General features: G+C 37.0%; 1 protein-coding gene across 9 annotated transcripts in view; it reads left to right on the forward strand.

The window, feature by feature from the left end:
* Positions 1-21,378, forward strand: part of LOC125249983 (adhesion G protein-coupled receptor L2-like) — a 135,790-nt gene extending 114,412 nt beyond the window's left edge. For 4 of the 9 annotated variants that reach the window (XM_048162251.1, XM_048162253.1, XM_048162252.1 and 1 more), the window contains 6 exons: positions 2,627-2,718; positions 4,053-4,221; positions 4,960-5,088; positions 7,885-7,981; positions 15,002-15,115; positions 19,565-21,378. In XM_048162251.1, the coding sequence (XP_048018208.1) occupies positions 2,627-2,718; positions 4,053-4,221; positions 4,960-5,088; positions 7,885-7,981; positions 15,002-15,115; positions 19,565-20,463 (1,500 nt within the window). In that variant the 3' untranslated portion in view covers positions 20,464-21,378. Of the gene's footprint in view, positions 1-2,626; positions 2,719-4,052; positions 4,222-4,959; positions 5,089-7,884; positions 7,982-15,001; positions 15,116-18,300; positions 18,337-19,564 lie in introns of all 9 variants that reach the window. The other 5 variants (XM_048162256.1, XM_048162260.1, XM_048162259.1 and 2 more) reach the window with 2 other exon arrangements.
* The last annotated feature ends 3,520 nt before the right edge of the window (positions 21,379-24,898 follow it).

Raw genomic sequence — 24,898 nt, forward strand, 5'->3', positions numbered from 1 at the left:
CCACACAAATGCAAATGTTTTCATATTCACAAAGTAAAATGTCCCAATATCCACATAAAGTAGAAACCTTCACATATGCAAAAAATGTGTTTGCTGTACCACCATTTGCACAGCCCTTCTGTATTTAAATAGAGCCGTGTAACTCTGTTTTGTTTCTGCATTTTATTTTGATGAACTAGGTTAAGAAAATTTCATAAACTATACAGTAAAAATCTAGTTTTATATATTGTATTATATATATGTATATCATTATAGATGGATACATTTTTAAATATAGATGGATAGATTTCTTTTTCTTTCTTTCTTTCTTTCTTTCTTTCTTTCTTTCTTTCTTTCTTTCTTTCTTTCTTCTCTTCATTTCATCCAGTAATACTCTTTCTTTCCTTCTTTCTGTTTCTGGGCAGGGGTGATCCGCATTTGAAAGGCTCTGAAAAATTGAGTTGGATTCTTTGGTGTTTACATGTGGTTTGTGTTGATGATCGACAAAGCAAAGAATTTCGGTGACTTTCTTTTCAAAGCGCATATTCTGTTTCTGTCTTTCTGTTCCTCCAAAAAAAAAAAAAAAAAACACATAAAAAAACAGATGTGTGTTTTTCACTTTTGTTTATAAAGCTGTAATGTGCTCACTTATTTGTAATGTAGGTTTTTTTTTCATTTTGGATTATAGTCAAACACAATATAGCAAGTTAAGAACATGTGCTCTGTTACTAACCTATACAAATAGTCAGTACTTAAATGGAATGTTTTCCCCAACTGTCGTTATATTATTATCTATGTGACCCACATTTTGAAGTAAAATATGTAGATTTTCAACACTCCAGAAACACATGATTTAACCAAGGAGTTTTCCACTAATTAAATGCCATTTTAGAGTCTTTTTTTTTTTGAGAATTTGATGGATAGGAAATTGTGTAGAGAGGTTCTAAAATCAGGATGATGATATTATATTTTAGGTTAGTTTTTGAAGTTAGGAAAGTCAAAAGATAGACACCACTACCTCTTTTAACAGAGCGTGCTCTCTTCCTATTCCACATATTTAAAATAGATGATTCTTTTTTTTTTTTGGGATTCATTATTTTTATTTTACTCTGGTCAGCCTGAATTACATTCCCATGTTCAGGGTGGTGAAGAAAAACACAAGCTCTTGCCAGCAAGCAGACATTTTCAGGGCCAGAGTTATGACTTACACTAGTCTGAGAAGGCCCCTACGCGCCGTTTGTCTGCGATAATCTTTAAAGGTGCCCTAGAATCAGAATTTGAATTTACCTCGGCATAGTTGAATAACAAGAGTTCAGTACATGGAAAAGACATACATTGAGTTTCAAACCCCATTGTTTCCTCCTTCTTATGTAAATCTCATTTGTTTAAAAGACTTCCGGAAAACACTCGGATCTCAACATAACACAGACTGTTATGTAACAAGCAAGAACAACAGCGAAAAATGGCAGATGGAGCAATAATAACTGACATGATCCATGGTATCATGATATTTTTAGTGATATTTGTAAATTGTCTTTCTAAATGTTTCATTAGCATGTTGCTAATGTACTGTTAAATGTGGTTAAAGTTACCATCGTTTCTTACTGTATTCACAGAGACGAGAGTCGTTGCTATTTTCATTTTTAAACACGTGCAGTCTGTATAATGCATAAACACAACTTCATTCTTTATAAATCTCTCCAACAGTGTGTAATGTTAGCTTTAGCCACAGAGCATAGCCTCAAACTCACACAGAATCAAACATAACCATCTAAATAAATACTTTACTCACATAATTCGAAGCATGCATACAGCATGCATGACGAACATCTTGTAAAGATCCATTTGAGGGTTATATTAGCTGTGTGAACTTTGTAAATGCACTGTAATATAGTCGAGAGCTCGTGTGGCAGATGGAGCGCATCTCTTAAAGGGGCTGTGCTGAAAAAATCAGTGCATAGTTAATGATGCCCCAAAATAGGCAGATAAAAAAATTAATTAAAAAAAATCTATGGGGTATTTTGAGCTGAAACTTCACAGACACATTCAGGGGACACCTAGGACTTATATTACATCTTGTAAAAAAACAATCTAGGGCACCTTTAAGATCAAAATTAGGAACAAATGGTAGCACTATATTTTCCTGTTGGTAGTTTATGTCTCAAGAAATATTAACATTCTTACAAGCTTCTGTACTAACTTGAGTCACAGCCTGTCGTGTTAAGAATTGAACACCTTTCCAAATGGCCTATGCGTAATACCGTCTCATTCCAGGTTATAAGATATCTTGGAAACTCCCAGTAGGGTCCATCCATTCTTGCATTGTGACATTTTTGCAGATGCTGTCTACTTTATGAATTATTGAAGGCTATACTTCATAGTTCAGATCATAGTGTACTACAGCCAACATAAACCACACTTGATTTTTATTTTTTAATGCCGTTGTTACATTCGTCTAACAGCACAGTGATCACACGACCAAAGAAAGATGTTCTACTATTCTTGCCCGTGTAACTGTTACGTGGTGCTCTCCGGAAAAGTGCAGCTGAACAAATATGCCATCTGAATGATGAATTGCAAACGTGAGTTCCAAGAACTGTGGGGAAAGCTGTGTGGTCTTCTCAACGTGTTTTATCTTTTCCAACAGCTCAATCTCATCTTTCTGGTGGTGACTATGTACAAGATGGTAAAACACTCAATGTCTATGAAACCTGATTCCAGCAGACTGGAGAGCATAAGGTAAGATCAATCTTCAGCACTGTCGAACACATTTAGCAGCTTTGTTTTTAGCCCAGCTGTCTGCACAATTTCACATTCGGACATTTTCTTTCATCTTTAGCACTCGACTATTTTGTTGTCCCGACTTATCATCTTGATTGCTTTATTCAAAGTGGCAAGATCTTAAAATGATAACATTATGATTGTATCTCCACAATCTGGCTTTGTGGCACTGAGCAGTTTTCTGTGGTAAAGACTGCACATGAGGTAGAGGTTTGCATCTGGAGCTGGACTGTAAATACTCAAATGCACCTAATTGGGGTTTATGGGAATAATTAGAGAAAGCATTAACTTTTCAAGCACCGTGTTATTAACTTATTCGTTCACTTCCTGCAATGTGATATCACAGTCTGACCCTCTCATAAACATTTTCCTTGGGAACTACATGCATATTTCCAGATGGGCCATACAATGGAATGATACGCAAGATGTTTTATTGGACCCAAAGTCACGATTACTTTTAAAAATGCAGCAGGAGACGGAGAGAAATCTCCCCTTGTCGTGTCCATTTTAAGGGATCATCCGTTCAGGACATTTGAGCCACAGAAATAGTTGTTGGAATCTATTGGGAACAAGTCCAGTGATATACTGCTGTCTTAGACTCTTATATGTGGGTGGTCTAATCGTAGGAGTGGGTTAAATTTATGAATTTATTTTCTATTTGCAAACAAAAGTAGTGGTTTTTTTTTTTAATCATTAATTTTGTGTGTTTGTGTGTTCCGAGTAAAACTGAGCAAATAAATGCAATAGCCAATCAAAGGCAATTAAATGTCTCGCTCACAGAGAGGAAATAAGCTCAGTACCACTCAAATCGCAAGAGTTTTGCTCAGCATGAGCTCACTTGAGTTCTTCACTCTTGCGAATGCTCTCGTTAAAATCAACAAGATGTAGAAACAAAGTAAATGAGATTAATTAATGCATAAAACAACTGTAAACTAATTCAGAAACGCACACACAAAAAGCTTGCTGTGTGGCCTACATATAAATAGGTACAAACAGAACTATTTGATTGGCTGATGAATCTAACAGTCTGAAATTAGATTGTAATCATTTGTCATGCTTTGCACTTTGATGGAGTCAGATGTTGTCAGTCTGTACACTGACAACATCTACAATTGTACAGAATCAAGATTAGAAAGAGATTGCAACTGCATAAGCAAACAGAGAAAAAAATAGAACTAAAGGGACAAAAATATGTGTTCTAATTTTTAGACCCGTTACACTGGCAGAGAAGCCTTGATATTGTTCACAAAAGCTACGGAATGTGTTTTAAACCATTATCACGTCATTTTCAGGTCCTGGGTGTTTGGTGCTTTTGCGTTGCTGTGTCTTCTTTGTCTGACGTGGTCGTTTGGCCTGTTTTTCTTGAACGACTCTTCAGTTATTATGGCATACCTCTTCACTATCTTCAACACTTTACAAGGGATGTTCATCTTCATCTTCCACTGTCTTCTGCAGAAGAAGGTAAACCCAAGCCCACTTGTGAAAAGCTACAGGAAATGGTTTTCATACACCACATTCTTCATTACTGAACACTGCTGAATGTGTTAAATATTGATTCATAAAGCCATTTTCTGGCTGCAGTGTTTATTTTGTGATTTTAATTCAACTAAAATCCTTTGAGTTTGTCGTACTTTAAGTCAGTAGAAAATATGAAGGTTGTCTTTTTTTAAAGGCTTGTTTTAAGAGGTTATATCCTTTATGTATGAAATAAAATATATATTTAATTATAATAGTTAAAGTCAACATAAGTGTTTGCAATCCAGTTTTATTTCAGGCTCAATTGTGAGTGAAATATCTGTCAGTGTTTTGAAAAATTCAATAATGAAAGGCATTAGACTTTTTTGTTTTTCAAAAAGTCACTCAGCCTGAAGTTGCTCTTGCTCAAATTTTAATTGTTACACAGTGAAAGAAGTTTAGAGACAGAATTGCCCTGAACCTAAACATACAAACTTGATAAAAATGCTCATTTTAGAAGAAAATTTCAGATGGCACTTAGCCTCTAAGTATATATATATATATATGTGTGTTTTCCTCATATTTTGATGGTTTAATCAAACTTTTAGGATCGTTAAAAACAAATATACCCTTCCAGACTTTACTTTTGGCCACTACTGTGCATTATGTATGTCTCCTAATCTTTTTTGCTCGGGTCTTGCGTTTGGTTGCTAACTGACCTGATGTTGGATTCTGTTATCATAGGTGCGTAAAGAGTACAGCAAGTGTTTCCGGCAGTCTCAGTGCTGTAGTGCTCTTCCCTCTGAAGGACCCCACAGCACTAACAAATCCTCGGCTTCCAGGTCCACAGCTCGATATTCATCTGCTACACAGGTACATCTATAACCTCTCCAGTTGTATCATATGAAAAACCAAACACAGTAAACCAGGGTTCCTCAGATCCGGTCCTGGAAGGCCACTGCCCTGCAGAGTTTAGGTCCAACCCTAATCAAAGACACCTTAGCAAGCTAATCAAGGTCTTCAGAGTTACAGGCAGGTAAGTTTGATCAGGGTTTGAGCTAAACTCTGCAAACATGTTCACTTCTCTGAAAATTATCCAATGATTCAAAGAGGCCATTTTATGCCCTTTGACAAAGTCTTGATTTTGTTTTTGGGCTCTTCTAGAACAGTTTTTCTTTCTTTCTTTTTCTTTTTTTATTACTAGAACATTAAATTTCAATATACAATTGTACTATTGATATCCAAAATATCAACGTTACTAATAATTCAACTGTGCAAACAAGTTAAGATCTGTACTATAGAATACAATATAAAACAGATGCAACACGGGGCAAAATGCGTTGACATTTAAGAAGAACGCTGTGCAAATTTACAAGTTTCATATATTTTGAATTTGGTGCGGCGGGGGGAAGATGCATGAGGCACTAATTTGAATAATTTTAACATTTATTTATAGTATTTACCTAGCCTACCCTGTACAGACAGTGATGTGAAATGTTTACCACATTCAAACATTTCACACACTGGATTTAAACAGCTCGTCCTGTTTCAGCAGATTTACATCACAAACAACTGACATTACTAATAATTATTATCATTATAACTTAGTTTTTTCAACATCTGTCACTCAACATTTAATTTTGAGCTGGACACAAACAATTCAGTGAGTTGTTACCAGAAGGCTTGTCCTGAATGGATCATAAAATCAGTTCCTTGTTGACAGGAGAACAGCTGCAATTGTAATCAGTCCAATTCGTATTTGAGCCAGTTCACGAATCGGACATGGCTGTCGTGTCTCAAAGCAGATGTCTATTTTTTCAGTTCCAAATATTGAGTAACTATGTTTTTAAAGTAAAAATTATGATATTATGATCTTTGAAATAGATAGACTACAGATACTTCAAATTGTACTCAAGTATAGTAACAGAGTAAACATACTTGGTTAGCGTCCACCACCGCCAGATACTTGCGCAGAGTTTTTAAGGTAGTTTGCTGGTTGGTTGGTCCAGTCTTCTTGAAGACATTGGCATTTTGAGAAAACTTACATCAGTAATGCATAACTACAGGTTCATCCAACTAGTACTTACAGTTCAAAAAGGATGATTAATACAACTTTAAGCTCAAATAATAAATAGTTTTACTAAAGACTACATGTAGTGTATAATGTCTTGCCTCACTTCCATTGTAAGTTCACTACTGTAACTGCATTATTTTTTTTAATTCAATTCACTTCAATTCACGTTTATTTGTATAATGCTTTTTACAGTACGGTATTAAAACTGGTTATAGTGTGGTTGAAGACAATAACAAAATCCATATATTTACAACTTGCTGCTTTGAAAGAAGTATTAGATAGAATGATTCACATTCCTATTTCCATAGCAACAATGCTTGTCATTATACTCTTCACGCTGTTTGACCCGTGTATTGTTTTTATAGATTTTGATTTAATTTTTTTATAATGACCTTGTCAGTTGATGTGTAATTTATAGCAAGCTGTAACTTAACTTGTTTGCACAGTTGAACTATTGTGGCTTTCAAAAACATCAGTGTTTATTTTTCAAACTGTGAAATTTTTACTAGTACTAGCATTATTTAAATGTCTGAAACCTAAAATAAACATTGTTGTTAAACACAGTTTTGTTTTTAAAAAAAAAATGAATCGCAGGAATACATGAAGAGGTGGAAACATGATGCAATTACAGTTTAATTAAATTGTCTTGCGGGCCACAAGAAATAGGGTGGCGGCCCTTATGTTTGACATGGTTTGAAAGCAGTTTTACAGAAACTTCAAACATAATTTTCTCTTGTAGTCGACATTATGCCACAAATTTTGTTGATAGAGCTTGACCTGCATTGAAACCACAACATTCCTTCAATAATAACGATTTCTTGATAAGTATTAGACATTAAGTAGAATATTGTTGTTTTCTCTTGCCCTGAATTGCATTGTAAATATTGTGGGGGATCTTAAGCTGCAAAAGATGAAAATGTGTTGTTAAGACTTTTTCTTTAGCAGTCTTTATTCCACATGTAGTGTTAATAGCCCCTCAAACACTGAAGATGTGTTCGAAATCGCCTCATATACCCAACTTTACTATTCCCTACATTGATGCACTGATATAGTCCACTTGAAGGAGTGAATGAAAACGAATGAGTGAATTTGGACACTGAGTGCGCCGGAAGGGCTGCTGGTTTTGCATAGTTTGTGCTTGCTGTTCAATAATCATTTGAAACTTGACAAACTGGCAGCTCCAGTAGTAATGAAAAGATTGTCATGGAAACTATGTATAAACATTAACTAAACAATTTAATAATTAAAAGGAATTTACATTGTACCCACATTGAACCAGCAGTTTAGAAAATGGATGAATGGACGATTCAGCTGCAGGCTGGAATTCATTCAGCATGACCCTCACAGTGCATTATGGATATTTTCTAGCCGTCATCAGTTGTACACTTGTTATTGCGGTGCATTATGGGATTGAATGAGTGCACTCCATAACATTCACTGGTTTCGGACACCACTACAAATGTCAGTCCCCTCAAATAGTGCCCTTTTTAAGGCTAATGGGGGGTGATTTCGGAGACAGCCTGAGACTGCAAAGCTGTCATTCTACATAAATATTAGCTTCAATAATCAGTGAACGTGTCTTTCTCTCGCCGCAGAGCCGCATCAGGAGGATGTGGAACGATACTGTGAGGAAACAGTCAGAGTCTTCCTTCATTTCCGGAGATATCAACAGCACTTCCACACTAAACCAAGGTGACAGATCTTGCATAGTGAAACACTGAACTCTCAGATACGCTACTATAGATTTATAGACACTATATGGTGTTTTTTTTTTTCTGATTGTTGCCTCGTTTAACATTGATGTTTATGTGAAAGTTATAATTATTTTTCTTGCGTCTTAGTATCTTACTGTAGAGTTATTAATAGGATTTTATTTATGGTATGTGCATGTTAATTTTTTGGCAAACAAAGACTTTCAAAATTGATTTTTAATTATCATAAGGCATCCTACTTCCTATATTCATATATGTACATTTTCTAGTTCATCGACATCCTTTAATAGCCGTGCCCACCTGACGTGCCTAAATATCTGACTCCCTAAAACTCTCCCGGCCCAACTGACCTTGACTGCAGAAAGAAATCATTGTTTCCAAGTTGCCTCTCACAGCATTTGTAGATTAGCTTTGAAACATCAGAGTGAGTGAGAGAGAGAGAAACATAAAATATAATATATCTGAGTTTTTCACCGTGTATGACCGAAAGAGTGGGCCAGTGCTCAGTAGTTATAACATCTCCATGCTTATCAGTCAAAATCTAACCCTTACGTGTATATTCTTAAACAGTTAACGCTCTTTTGAAACCATTACTTTAGTCCTCCTTCACTAATCACTCTGTCAGAAACAACTTATTTTAATAAACAATAAAGGTAGAAAATCTGTTGTCAGTACATGCAATGGTTACACACATCTACACATGTCTGTATGTCAAAAACAAATGGAATCTTTTCGTTATTTAAAAGTTATGTCAGGAAATATATGCAACTCATATAAGATTAACAAAATATCATGTATAAGTAGTAGCATTGATTGAATAAACATAAGAAAATATTTCTCTTGCATTGCAAGTATGCACAATTTATAGTAATTATAGTAACTACATGTAACATTTAACAAGGACAGTACAAGAGATCATTAAGAAACAGACAGTTTACTACAGTATGATGATTTATATGATAAAGTGAGAAAGTTAGCTGAATGTAATATAAAAATCGTTGATTACATATGAATGCAGATCAAATTATTTTATAAAGGTCCACAGCGAGAACATAGCCTTATTTAAAAAAAAATAATAATAAAATAAAAAAACTTTGTATTAATTTAAAATGTTTTAAAACTTTTTTGGTAAAACTTAAAGCCTTTATGTATAAAGGTATTCTATTCATAATGTATTTTATAATGCATTATCTTTTCATAAATAATATAAACCAAAGTTAAAATGCATTATAATAATTGCTGTCTCCTTGCATTAATCTTTTTTTTAAAGCTGTAACAATGAATATATGAGTATTATAATATATTATAACTGGTTACAGGTATTTATAAGATCATACTACCCATTAAATGGCATAAGTAACGCATTACTTTTATAATGCCCCCTACATAAAGGCTTTAAGGAAAGTGTTACCACTTTTTTTTAATTAAAATACTTATTTAATTACTATTATTTTACTACTACTGCTTACTAAGACAAAGCAGCAGGGAACAATGCTTGCAATTACCACTAATTTAAAAAGTGAACACTTGTATTATTGTAAGTGAACACTTTCACAAGAAGTAATGAAGATATATTTGGTTTACCGGTGTCTCTTATTTAATTTAGTGATATACTGTTTGTTCGTGGCATTCGTGGCATTAATCCATCTACCGATTTTATCAACCAATTTTAGCAATTTAATATGCTAATTTATAGCATATTATAGCAACTTTTTATGTTTTTCCCATTGCGTGCTACATACACGTTTGTAACAATTATAAAGAAACAAATCAGTTCATAGTTTTTAGTCACATGACTGGCGCAGAGACCTGGTGAGCAAAACATCCATCAACTGCAGCACAGTCCTGTCAATTTCCCATCTGTTTCAAGGCACGAATATTTAGATCACCTCTCAAAAGAGGAAAAACAAAAAGAAGTGAACAAATACAAGTTTTGGGCTCTTGTGGTTCATATATAGCAACTGCTGCAGTATTTTTATCACTAAAATCATGACATTCTAAAACGCTTAATGCGAAAAACACTTAAAGTGCCTTAATGTACTAAAACAGTGTTATTAAATGATCAAATTCAGTTTACACCTTATTAATGATGCATACTAGATACAGGTGAGCAGATGAGCCCAGAATATGAATGCAACACACTAAATAGTTAAGTGTTTTCTTTATAAGGGCTTTCTATGGAAAAACACTTAAAGGGCTAGTTCACCCAAAAATGAAAATAATGTCATTTATTACTCACCCTCATGTTGTTCCACACCCGCAGCCTCAGCGATTATAAATGGAGGGGTCCCACTTTATATTAAGTGGCCTTAACTACTATGTACTTACATCAAAAAATAAGTACAATGTACTTATTGGGTTCATATTGAATTGCAAAACACTTGTACTGCTATTGAGGTGGATACGGGTAAGGTTAGGGAAAGCTTTGGTGGTATGGGTAGGTTTAAGGGTGGGGGTAAGGTGTAAGGGATGGGTCATCAGTGTAATTATAAATGTAATAACAGAAATTGATTACAGATGTAATTACATGCAGGTGTTTTTAAAATATAAGTACAATGTAAAAACATGTATGTACACAATAAGTGCATTGAATCAAATGATTAATTTAAATGTAAGTACATAGCAGTGTTGGGCAGTAACGCGTTACTACTTTTGACAGTAACTAATACTGTAACGCATTACTTTTTAAATAAATTAACTCTGTTACCGTTACCATATGGTGCGCCGTCCGTTACTTTTTTAAATTAATTAATTTTGGCTGAAGTGTGTAGCCTACAGCCTACTGTTTACAGCAGCGACGCATTGTAGGATTGGCGGATGCCAACCTGTAAACACGAAGACGCACGTTTCCGTTTATTCAAGTATGTGCGGCAGTCATGGAGTCAAGGCGAGAGCAAGACGAGTTTCTCAAAGTGGAAATATGCTCATTATTTCACTTTAGTTGAGCATAAAGACAAAAACCTTTTAGTCAAATGTAAGCTGTGTCTTTCTGGTTCAAAGGTCCTATCTACTGCAATAAACAGCAACTCCAATCTGTCGAAGCACCTTGTTTATTAATAAAGTAATGTTTTCTGAATCAGTGTCGGCTGCAAAGATGAAGTTGACATTACTGACTCTCATCGGACGCGCTTAGAGAGAGAATGCACATTTCATTCGGATTAGGCTATGTAATCAGAGTAGCCTATTTCTTTTCGTTTTTAGATATTTCAAGCTTTCTATAGATATATTTCTCAATGTATGCGAGGCAAGCAGCCGCTGAGTTTCGGTTCATTTAGCCTATAAGTCGCGCTCCAGTTCACACCCCAGTGATCGCGCCCACGTCTGCCAAGATTAGCTATATTGTCTGCTATTTGCTTCTTATTTATTAAATCCAGGCAATTGGTTGATGAAACATTGATTAAAATGAAGATACAATTTTTACAAACCGAAATTCACTTTAAAGAAAGGCTTTCTACAAAACAAAACTTAATAAAGTGTTTAAAATCATGTCTGACCCACTCCATGTCTCCCAATATATTGCGCATCTTATGATGCATCTTACTCATGCTGTTCACTTTTCATAATCAAGTACATGAATTTAAAACATAATATAGGGCTATTTAAACATGAATATGGAACTACATTTTCCAACACGTATTGTACAGTACAGAGAAATTTCATAACAAGAGCAGATCAAGAATAATTTATTCTTAGACTTATATTTAATATTGGGGGCATTCAAGTTATTTGACATATTTATTTATTTATTTATTTATTTATTTATTTTTAAGTAACGCAATAGTTACTTTCCCTGGTAATTAGTTAATTTTATAATGATGTAACTCAGTTACTAACTCCATTACTATTTGTGAGAAGTAACTAGTAACTATAACTAATTACTTTTTTAAAGTAACGTGCCCAACACTGGTACATAGTAGTTAAGGCCACTTAATATAAAGTGGGACCAATGGAGGCTCTTCTTGCTTTCTGTTTATTATCCGTTCATTTTAGTTTAGTTTTAGTTTAGTAGTAGTATTATCCAAGTTTAGTTTTTCATGCTGCTCAGTACACTGCAAAGTTTCTGGATTGACAACCATATTTAAATAAGTGATTGATTCAGAAACTGCAGTGATTGACAGTGATGCCCAATGGATGAGACAAAACAGGACATTTTTTAAAGTACGTAATTCAACAGTTTTTGCTCTGGTACCGAAATTAGTATTGAGAACCGCAAAATTTTACTGGTATTGGTACCGACTACTGAAATGTTGGTACTGTGAGAGCCCTAGTATGCACCATTATTAAGGTATATACTGGATTTGGTCTTTTAATGTCACGGTCTTAATACATTAGTACTTTAGTACAAACCTGATAAAAATCACTGGTGGTCAACGGAGGGAAGCCTTGTTTTGGCCTCCAGGTGGGCTTTTATTTAGGGGTGTGATATCACATGCAAACTATGAATAGTAGAATGTGTGGCTTAATTGGATATTTTATTATTTAATTTTTGTTAATTTTCTATCTATAGTGGGATCAGACAACACTATCAGTTTTGAGTCCCAAGCTGAGCTGTGTGCAAATAGTTGCTTTGTTCTTTTCTCATCAGCACTCTACATGAAGTCTTGAGGCCTTTGTCCTAGGTTGGAAAGCGACAATGCAGGCTGCTTTTTAAAAATGATCATTTATTTAGGCTTTGCAAAAGTGTTGCTGATGAGAGTATGATTTCCAGCTCTCATTGCCCGCTTGATAAGGCAGTAGATGTGACCGAGCGAGAGCTTGACTGTGTTTGAGTCATACTGACCTTCTAATATGCTCAGCTATGATGCAGGTCAAGTTTAGCTTTTCAAGTGTTCTTTGCTACACTTAGGCCCTGTTTACACCTGATATTAAGATGCATTTTGTTTGATTGCATCACAAATAGACGAGGGAGACACATTCCAGTTATTCCTGGTGTGTTAATCCATCTTTTTTTTGTCCAATTTCGACCAGTTCTGTCCTGATTTCTTCAAGGGGAGGGTCTGTGGGTGGGTAATATGGCTGGACATAATCTATTACGTCGATTAAGACTTCATCGCAAGTTTGTCGAGAATGTGGTTGCGAGTCCTGAAAATGTGCAAGTGTCAGTTTGGTTATAGAATGCAGTTGTCACGCTCATAAAATAAAATAAAAAATAAAATGGCCATACTAGCCATTAGCATCTGCTCTAGAGTTTTGTTTTGTGTGAAAAATGACGGGATTAGAGAAAAACGTAAACAGTGCGCAACTAGCGTAATCAATCACGTCAGTGCATTGTTCCAGCCCTAGTGGGTAAATGTATGGGATTTTTCCAAGCATGCCACACGAGTCTTGAAAAGTGAAGCCAAAGCGCCTCGATCATGCAATATAGTTGGATTACAATATGGATGCAATATAGGTCATAAACCCCGCCCTCTCCATGTATTCCAGTGGGACGTGAGACAAACTAAACAATTAAATTACATTTCAAACATTTCTGTCAGACAGTTTTTATCACGCTGGTGTTAGTTCAAGTGTTCTTTTTTAAGTAAGTTTGGTTTTAGTTAGTTATTTGATGCTACAAAAACGGGGGTGAGACGTCAAGATTGACAGCTTCTCTGAGTGAAGTAGTCACTGAGGCACCAGCGGACTTTTTTTTCTGGATCTTCGTGAGGTGACTGGAGCTTTAACTTTAATTTATACATTTCCATATCTGTTTATTTCACACCGAAATAAGAGTTTACTTCCGTTTAATCTCTTAAGAGAAAACTGGCTGTGTTTACAAAACCATTTTGATAATCAAGTGCAACCACTGCATTCACACGGGGCATCAGCGTCAACGCTTGACGGAGGGCATGTCTGAAGCTTGTGTTGACGCGACCGTTATAGTGATTACAGCCAATCACATTACTTTCCGGTGTTGCACGAACGCAGTTGGCTGTGACTGCTCTTGGGTATTTGCATAGGGCGATCTGATTGGATGACGCCTGCGTTGATGCTTGAAAAGTTGAGAAATCTTCAACTTCTGCCGCTTGCAACGCGAGTGAAGCGACGCGACGGAACCCACAATTCAGTTCAGCAAAGCATGACGTCACCCATTCAAAGTAAACGAGAAGCGTTAACGCCGGCGCCCCGTGTGAACGCACCCGAAGTCACGCACAGCCGCATGCACGAGCACTCTTCAGAAAAGTGCTCGTCAGCATTTGAAATTGAAAGCAGCCTTCTGAGTTTCATATTTTGAATATATAAGTCCACTGCATTCCACACGACATAAATGATGACTTCGTAGAGCATTTGTAAGGAAAATACCGGCGAGTGAGACCGCACACTGCACGTGTGTAACATCAAACAAAGTGCGCGTCTCTCACAGGCCAGCCTGTGCAACGAAGCCTGTAAATGTCCTTTGTAATTCGCTTCAACCTTTCCGAACTTTATGGATGATTATTTTGCGGAAAGTTCGAGTGATGTATGTGTGTGAGGAATTGGAAGCAGGCAGAATATGGGTGTTTCTAAAGCACACCGCGTCATCGCGCATCCGGTTAAAAACTATAAGCTCAGAATCGATTCTGATCCAGAATCGTTGGAGAGAGAATCACGATGCATAGATTTAATTTTTTTTTGTTTGTTTGTTTGTTTTCCCTCCTACCCCTAGTATTTAGTGTCGTCCACTTGTGATCCGATTGATGAAAATACACCTGGTGTAAACAGGGCCTTAGATTTGCATGAAAGTTCATCTAGCCTAATACTTTTCAGATCAAGTGTTTTTGTAGCACTCCTAATTATAATCTAAAAATATTTTGCTGTAATTTGGCATGGTGAAAGTTGTTCACTTCTGTTCAAGTACAGCATTTGGTTGGTGGGCCGTTCTGTTCACATATCTGAAATATGTGATTCTGAAATTCTCGGAACAACTTATCACTCTGTGGTTGTTATCTTACGTAATCCTGTTTTCTTCTGTTCTGCTTTCCTAATCCTCTCTCGTTCACAGTCATCCCTCTTATTGCTCCTCTCTTTATCTATTCAACAGGAATGACGGGCAACTATCTCCTAACTAACCCTCTCCTCAGGCCTCACGACACTAACAACCGCTATAACAACCTTCTTGCCGAAACCATCGTCTGCAGCACACCTTCACCTCCAGGTGCTCTACAGGGCTGTTCTCATTCTGCTGTTTGGGAATATTGAGGTGGTGTGGGTTGAAGAAATACAGCGCTATTAACACACAACTGTCATTTGCAGAGGCTGTAATGAAATCACTGCGGCCGTTCTTCTTTAAAAACAATTGTTTTTCAGCTGCATGAATCCTTTTTTATTACCATTACCTCCAATTTATTAGTTCACCCTTTTTGTTAATGATTTTGTGTTTTTTCTATACCTGCTTTATATTGTTAACCGGGCAGTTCCTTGGGTAGTTCCAAGTCATAGTACCAAACTACACATAAAATATTATTTATTATAAAACTTTTTACTGTAATCATTTTTACAATGCCTTTTTTAATGCTAATAACATTGCACTTCCAATTCCTTCTGAAGTCCTGCATGCCGTTGCACGTAATCTGTAACTTATACAGAGTGACGAATGGATTTGAACCATCTTTGTTCTACAAAGCGGGAAATCTTTGGAAGCATGATATTTGAATCAGAGCCTGTCCTCTGTAGTGCTGTTGTTAGTGAACATTATGAGAAGGATGTGCTGTGTCAACGTATTCAGTGCAGACACACTTCAGATGCAGCTTTGATCGCTTTGGATCTAAACACAGTCAAAGAAAGCAATGCCATGCCTCTTTATGTAGTAGACTAATGGATGTGGTAGAAGGCTTAAACTATTGAACCACAGGTCACTTTGTTTTAGTAATCTTTCCCATTTAATATTGTATTATCAAAAAAATGCATTTAATCAACATTTTAAGCCACTTTAAGTATAAAACAAAGTGATGATCTACTGTATCTTCAAAAGTCTAAGTTGACAGAATTGAATAAACTATATGAATATTGTAGATTTTTTACAAAACCACGTATTCTGCACTTTATGGTACAATATGCAAAATTCACAGCATATGATGAAATTGATCAACACTGCGAATGAATCTTTGAATCTTTGTGAATAAATAAGAAAGCAGATGAGATTCGGTGCTGTTTACGGACATGTGGATAAATGTATTCACTCTGCTAATTAAATATACAAGTTTTATTTCTTTTTGTGAGTCTTTGTAGCCACGTCTCGGGGCTGACTGCAGCATGAACACATTCCGCGATGCCTGAAACAGGAGGAGCGAACAAAAGAAACTCTTTAGTAATTGCATCTGAACAGCTGGCTCAGACCAGAGAAAGAACAATTTCCCTGAGACCTTCGCTCTTTACATTCCACTTAGACAAACACCAGCAGCAGAAGAAAAGAATATCTGTGCCCATTGTAAACACTGAGTGCATGCAATATATTTCCGACACCGAACAATCAAAGATCTGGCCTGGCTTTTCTCCCAGAATTCCTGCTTTCCAGCTTGTCCAAATGCATTCTGTCTGCATCTGTTGGCCAGGCTCTCCAGACAGTACCAGTCTGGATTATACCCATCGCCAATGCATAAACAAATGCAAATAACCTTGGCTCAGATAATGTTTTATGCTTGTTTGCTTTATTTTTGTCCATCCTTTCTCCCCCTCGGTCCCGCTCTCCTCCCGTTCAACCCTTTGATGCCTGTTTCACACTCTAAAAAGAGACTCCTTATTTCACAGCAGAACACAGATATATTTTTCACATCCCTGCTATCTTATATTATTTAAATTCATCCTGTGCTCTGCATGAAACCGAGCAGCAGTTTCAAAAATGTATGATTTTCTCCACTTTCTGTTCTATCACCACTTTATTTTTATTACTTAAGTGATACTGTTGATATTTTGTACTGCTCTGTAATTATGACTCGAGATGTTTATGCATTCATATAGGCCTAAACAATTTTTTTTGTAATTAATTTTGTTTTAAAGATTGTTTGGCTAAAACTTACACCTGCCACATTCTGCATTCAGCCTTCTGATAGATTCACTTACTACTGAAGTCAACTCACAAATCATTAAAAAAAAATAATAATAATAATAAGTTTTAAAAAAAGCTCTATTGTTTTACACATTCACATTTTATTAATGGCACTTCTATCATGGACATTTACTAGAATAATTTGAGCTGAATTAAAATATTGATCATATTTTGTTGATTATTTATGACCTTGTTGGGTGCCATTAAAAATTCAATTGTGACATATATTTTAAATTTCAATATATTTTAATTTTTAATTCGAATCAGGAAGTATGGAAAAAAAAAAAACAACCTATTTCTCTGGATCATCTTTGAGATGTTTGTACACTTTGATTGGAGTAAATCTGTGGCAAATTCATTAAAGATTGGACAAATTATTAAAGTAAACACCTGTCTATATAAAGTGTAACAGCTGAAAATGCATATCAGAACAAAAGTCATGAGTTTGAAAGGACAGCCTGCAGAGTGGAGAAACAGGATTTTGTCGAGGCACAGGTCTAAGGAAATCTACAAAACTGTTTGGTGCATTGAAGGTTAACAAGAGCACAGCGGCCTCCATTATTCTTAAATGAAAGAAGTCTGGAACTGCCAGGACTCTTCTAAAAAAAGAGAGAGAGAGAGAGAGGGTAGGAAACAGGATAGAGAATTGTAATTCAGTTTTGAAGTGAATTCAAATGGAATGAAATTTAAAGAAATTCATCTCTTTGCTCTGAGTGTAGTTTTAATACTTTTTTCTTTTCACATTTCAGTATAATCACCCCATGAACTAATATTAAGAAGTGTTTGAAATGCTTCAAATTAGAATATACTATATACAAGGGTGTATTATTAGCACACTTGTGTGGTTATAATCACTAAAATGATAATCACTTTTTATAGCTGTTAATAGTTTTTAATCATGTTTAAACTTGATTTATGTCAGGAAACAGCAGGCTGTCATTGCAAAATTGCAAACTTTTTCTTAATTAACTTTTTTTATTATTTATATGAAAATAATAAATATGAATTTTATATGAATTTATATGAATTTTTATTATTTATATGAAAACTATGGGCACAATTATGTTTCATCACAAATTACGTTATTAAATTACAATTCAACATCTTGTGGCGTCTGGCCAATTCAATTTTATTTCAAATCGTGAGTGAAATAAAATGTGTGGTGGATCTTGATGGGCTGAATTCAGACGTTTGTTATTTGCAAGCTTTTCTGCTTGATGATTTCTCACTTTCTGTCTTCGCTGCAATTTTCTAAAGAAGGCGTTATTTGACTCTTTCTTTTCGCACATGGGCAGTTCTCAGGTCAGCTAGCCTGAGCAGACACACATGATGTGAGTGTTTTCACCCTGCCTGCTGTTTGTAATCGGTGTGCTCTACAAACATGCTTCCATTCTGTTGTGTTCTATACAGACATTTACAGCATGTTTTGTGTCTATGCTTTTCGCTGTTGCATCTGGCATTCATTTACAATAATGACTCTTTGTGTTTTTGCAAGAGGTTCTTTGGCTGCCTTTTAACATTCTTTTTCTCTGTGCTGTACTGTTAAGGACATCAGTTTATGGAACATTGAACATTTTGTTTGAACAGTTTCCGTTTAGTGACATGCATCTCTACTTGTTAAAAGAGGACCTATTATGCCCAAGTCTTGATTTGAGTGTTTCCCAAAAGTATCATAAGCCTAAGTTGATCGTAGCTCCATTGGTGGCAATGGTTCTATACGATCAACTTAAGGTGGTAATACACGGCAACTTTTTGAGCAACGTTGTCTGGCAATGTCAGCGAGCAATGATGCTTGGGCACTTTCCCATTGAGACTGGGCAACAAATTTCTATCTGGAAACTTTAGATCGAAATTTGTTTCCCATTCTCAATGGGAAAGTGCCCAAGCAACATCGTTCGGCGTCATTTGCCTGGCAAAAGTTGCCCCATGTATCATCACCTTTAGACTTATGATGCTTTTGGGAAATGCAGCCCTGTTTGGTTCCTGTCTCTATGAAGCCCCTCCATCTGAAAAGCACAGTGTGCTCTGATTGGCTGGACCAGTGTGTTGTGATTGGTCAAGCACTACATGTGTGCTTGGGTAATGCCCCGCCCCTTACCATAACCATGAGTTTCAACACTACTAATTAACTCAACCAGGCCCCGCCCCATTGTTTTGCGCATACCTTGGGTGGGAATTATTTAAATGAGGAATATTGTGACGTGTTCATTCCCAGAAAAAAAATTCTAAACTACAATGGAGGCGTTTCAGGAAGTTTAGAAACTGATTGCGCATCGATATAGAGAATAACTCCCTTTGGAGTGACTTTGTGCTTTGGAACTTTGCAGACCTTTTTCATGCTCAAACTGCAACACTAAAAAAAGTTGAACATGGAAAAAAGCATAATAGGTCCTCTTTAATTTATTATTTTAGTTTTTAATGTTATTTTTAGTTGGCATTTGGCATGTAATGAGTGGGATGAGAAATATCATGTCTTTAAATAGTAACAAATACCCAATATTGTCTGTCATGCTACTTACTATTTGTTCATTTCACTGAATTTTTTGTTTTTTATTTCAGGCCAGCACTCCCTGACCAACAGCCGTGATGTCAGCACCATGGACACACTCCCTCTCAACGACAACTTCAACAACAGTTACTCCCTCCGAGAGGACGACTACGAAGACCCTGCATTGAGCTGCCCGACTACTGTGCACCTGGACGACGCTGCCTTTGAAAAGATGATCATCTCCGAGCTGGTTCACAACAACCTGAGACCTCGCAGGTTGCCGCAAAACCAAACCAGCTCAAAATGCCAACCGGGGTCCGACGGCCACAGGGACAGAGACCTGGCTCCACAGGAGGCCTGCGTCAGCGTCGACGGAGGTGTCGGGAACAGAAGCGGGAATGAAGTCGACGTCATAGTTACTGATGCCGACACCTCCGCTTTGCCGCCATCCGCCAGCCACCAGGCGCTGGAGCTTCTTCTCCTTCACCCGAACGACCGGGTGACCCTCGAGGCTCCGCTTTTGCCCCAACGAACTCATTCGCTCCTTTACTGCACTCAAAAGGCATCTCAGCAGGCCATCAGGCCGCAGAAAAACAGCAGAGAGCCAGAAGAAGATGAGCAAAGCGCAAGAGAGGAAGACAACGCACCCTCGCCAAATAACAGAGACTCATTGTACACAAGCATGCCCAATCTCAGAGACTCTCAGTCCTCCTTACCTTCTGAATCCCCCGACCTGGTCAGTGGACAGGACGATGGTTCCCCTTGCTCATCAGCTCAAAGTGAAATTGAGGAACACTGCTACAAGAGCTTGCCCGACTTGGGAAATGGGACTCAAGCGCTTTCCTACTATCAGATTAGCCGAGGAGGCACTAGCGTGGGCTGCATTGGCCCCAGGCTCCCCGACGGCTGCCTTCCACTAGAGAGCGAACCCGCTAGCGATGGACAGATGCAGCTAATCACCAGCCTCTGAGCCAAGAATGTCAACTTTCGTCCGTTTTCTTCTTTTGCCTCACATTCTGTCTATTCAGCCACAAACGACAGAAAGAGAGGGACTAGTCAACGGCACAATGACTCTTTCTCACTTGTTTTTTAGTAACAGAACTGACGGTCTGGTCAAACTCGAGCAGAAAGTGTCAAGACTGGCATCATCTACATCTGCCAAAAGCTTTGTACAGTATACTGTAAAAAAGAAAAGAAAAAAAGAAACATGCCAATGTCTGAATTTTGTAGAACTTTGAAAACTCTCCCAGCCAGTTTGCAGGTGAATCTTCCCTTCTTGGAAATACAGAATGAATGGAGAGAGACTGTGATACAGAAAATTAAAAGAATTAATATCCCAGACTCAGGCCTTATATTTTCTCTATTGCACAAATAACTGTTGTACGAATGACAACTAAAAATATATTTTGCAGTACCAAGTGTAAAGAAAGACAGTTCAACCCATGATCACCACATCTCCACTTGTGAATGATGTGTTCAGTTATGGATTTCACCATGAAAATTGTATTTTGCCAACGTATATGTACAAAAAAAAAAAAAAAAAAAGCTTCCTTATTTTTAATTATAATTTTTTTTAGCTTAATGGAAGCTGTGTCTTGCACAGATTTGGTATGAATTGGACTAATATGTAATTTCTTTTACTTAAAAAAAATGCTTTGACTTTGTCAGGGATCAGTAACATTCATATGTGTCAACGCAATGTCTTAAGAACATATCTCATTATTTGGCACTAAATAATTTATTATATGAAGTATGGAAATAAAAAGGGTTGGAATGAAAGTGGGTATGATGTAACACTGTTGATATTCATTTCAGTCTTTTCTAAGACCCCATTACAAATGTACATTCAACTCTTGTTTGATATTGAATAAATGTGACAATTTTTTCTCGTTTGCAGATATATCAATTATTCAGTGTGGCATTAAACTAGCAAAATGTGTGGGGTTTTTTTTTTTTTTTTTTTTTTTTTTTTTTAGAAGTATGGCAAATGAAAAAACTGCAGAGATCACCTGATTACTTATTTGCAATTTTTCTAATCTAAAACATCAAGACAGCATGAAACTCCATTCATAACCCATTTTACTACATAAATGTGATGTATTTCACAGGGGAAAAGACTTTTATTTATTCTTCTAGATCTGATTTGGAATAAATAGCTGGTGGCCGATTTTGCCTTGTAATGGTGCAGTCGCATTAGTGAAATTTTACTGTTAAAAAAAAAAAGTGTCTTTCGAACCGCCTTCCGTATTCAATGTACAAAGAAAGTGTAAAACTCTTGAAGTTTAAAATGCTTGACGCCAGTTTACACTTTCTTTGTAACTTGAATACAAAAGGCGGTCTAGCGGAAGCTAGATATTTTACTTCATAACGTGTTAAATATGTATATCTTTATCATAAACGCATCGCTTCACTTCAGAAGGCCTTTATTAAGAAAGATGATCAAAACAGATGGAGTAAAGCGAAATGAGACTCAAACCCGCGACATTCGTGTTACAAGTCTGACTCTCTAATCATTAGACCAGAACTGTCCTAATAGAGTCTATTAACTGCTGTCATTTTGTCTTCATGGGTTTGACATTTCATTCAGTAACGTTAAGCAGTTTTGATTTATATGCCGTTGAATGTTTAATGATCACGTTAGCTTACTTGTGCATAAGCAATGCTTGTGTCCACTCCTTATGGTTTATGCCATAGAAAAAAAAAAAAAATGTCCGTAGTGTTCGTGACGTCACCCGTAGGTTTCTGAAGAGCATTTTTGAAACCTAAAGCCGACTGTTGCCATCTTGGCAGCGTGTCACTACCGGATAACAGAAATTGGGCAAAGAGGTGGGACGTGGGTGGAGCTGAGGTGACGTGACGGCAGCAGATAAACGGCTAGTGGTACTACAATCCATCTGTCACTCAAGTGACCATGCCCTTAATTATGCAGAACTTTAAGGCTTAATATATTTTAAACGGTTGAGTTATAAAAAAGATTTACCCCCATCAGAGTTGTCATGAAGGGCAAAATTAGCTGTATAGACCAAAACCACAATTTGTACCAGGCTGTAAACGTTTTTTTTTTTTTCTGCTGTAAAGTTGGGCATTTTAACATGGGGCTCAATGAGATTCTGCTCTCTTTTGGGGACTGTCCCTAGCGGCCAGTCGATGAATTGCAGTTTAAGTCACTTCCGTATTGGCTCCAAGAGAAACGGGGAGGTTGCGGCTTGGTTTATGCAGATTTTCTTCTTCACTTGTTTTTGGATCTGGAGATGCTGTAGTATTTCAGAAGTTTCGTTACAGCGCCCCTACTGTATAACTGAAAACGCAGATTACTGCAACAACTGGCCAATGGCGGAAAAACGTTTTGTCACAAATGAGGGAAAATGAGCACAAATGAGCGTCAGTGATGGAGAAAGACTTGAATCTTCTGAAATTAATTCTTAATTTGTGGCTAAGATATCTTGTTTTCCGACATGTGCGAATTAAATTATTAATAACCCTTAGACCACAAAACTTTTCCATGTAAATATGTGAAAGCTTGGTCAGTATATTGCAAGTGTACAGTCCTGTTGAACATGTTTTTGCATCACTGTGGAAATAAGAAGGAATGAAGGAATGAGTTTACGGTAACCTCACCCAGGAATGATTTCCCCTGAATTCCAAATAGAATTGTACCAATTTATTGAGGCCCCATTTACACGAGTGCGTTTTCATTTTAAAACGCATAAGTTTTGCCATGGTTGTTTGGTCTGTCGTTTACACTACGCTTGCGTTTTGGGGCCTGAGTTTGTAAAAGGGGCCTGAGAGGGATTAGTATAGCAACTCTTCACAGCATCTGGGATGCTAAGGGTAAAATTCTGAGGAAACGTAGGACAAGCCATTTTGGCTGGAGCTTCATCCCGGCTGTGGGAAGCTTGGAATATCAAATATCGAATACCAAAGCAGACAATAACTGTTTCCATCCACCTATTTTTATGTGCATTTTGGGATATCGAATAAAAAAAACCTGGATGGAAATGCCAAGATGCGCATAAATTCAAAAAATGCACATAAAACATATGCACTTAAATGAGTAATATACATTTTTATGCAATACGAAAACATGCGCATGAACTATGATGGAAAAACTTTTACCGAATAAATTTGTTGATGCGCATTAAAAAAGATTCCACTTTGCGATGGGATGGCATAACTGGACCAACCAGCAGACCGTTCTCCTTGCACAGCATTTGAAATGCTGTTTTGGTCAGTCTGTCAATCCCTGAGCAAAGTCTGTCATTAAAGTGGTTCGGTGTAATTACCTTCCAGAAGTGCCTCACATGATTGCGTTCACAAACACCTGGCATCTGAATGCAAGATAACATGACAGCGTTTATTGCGTTTCACCTGTGTGCTCTAAGGTACAAGTAATTTATTATATACGAAAATTATTATATACAATGGCTTCTACTGCAGCAACTTCCATTTTTCTTAGTGGTATTTAGCGCCAGTTTATCAGGACTTACTGGAAGGAAACAGTGCTTTATTCGCAAATGTTTTATGTGATATTCCAAATTTGCACACAAGTTAAATTCGCAACTTTGGATGGAAACATAGCTAATATGTTTACCAAGCTGATGTGAATGAAGGCCCGGCATTATGTCTGCATGACATAATGACTTGTGCATGGACAACAGTGCATTTGTGAATGATTTGAGATCTTGTAAAGACAAGTGAGTGCTCAGTTGAGTGATCACCTGTTTGCAAAATGGAGCAGAACGCAGAAAATTAAGTATTGCTGAGCCTTAAGTAAGCCCATTTTGCTTTCTCAAACTCTTACCAAATCCTCAACACCTGAAAATGCAGCCTTCATTCTTTAATCATGACTTCCTGATGCAAGAGCAAGTCTGCACCACAATTCAGATGACCTGGGACCTACACCTCACAAATGGACAGCAGGTGACGGCTGCTCCAGAGAGCATGCAGTGCCAAATCTACTGGATGTGACTGCATGTCCGTGATGATTTATGCAGACTGTCTCAGTACTGTCAGACTCTATCAGGATGTGAAATCACAACTGAGCAAAAACCTTAGAAAGCCAAGAACACAAACTGGATTATGTTCCACAGTACCTGTGTCAGGTACTGCAGACCAGATAACCAACACACAAGCTTCTCCAGCGTTTTAAGAACATATCTGCCATGGCAACTTTGACCCAAGGCAACCTCCTCTTAAGGCCGAGATACACCAAGTTGATGGTCGGCTGTCGGGCAGTAACAGGCCGTTTTTGAGCATCGTTAACAGGGCCGGATTATCATTATCATTACGGGCCCAGGGGCCCGTGCGCACTTGGGGCCCAAGCGAGGGGAAGGAAAAAAAATGCTGGTACACTCATTAAGTGCAAATAGCAGGCTTGTTGGCAAACGCTATTTACATTATCTTCC

The sequence above is a fragment of the Megalobrama amblycephala genome, linkage group LG17 (genome assembly GCF_018812025.1).
Source record: "Megalobrama amblycephala isolate DHTTF-2021 linkage group LG17, ASM1881202v1, whole genome shotgun sequence".
In the NCBI taxonomy this organism is placed as follows: domain Eukaryota; kingdom Metazoa; phylum Chordata; class Actinopteri; order Cypriniformes; family Xenocyprididae; genus Megalobrama; species Megalobrama amblycephala.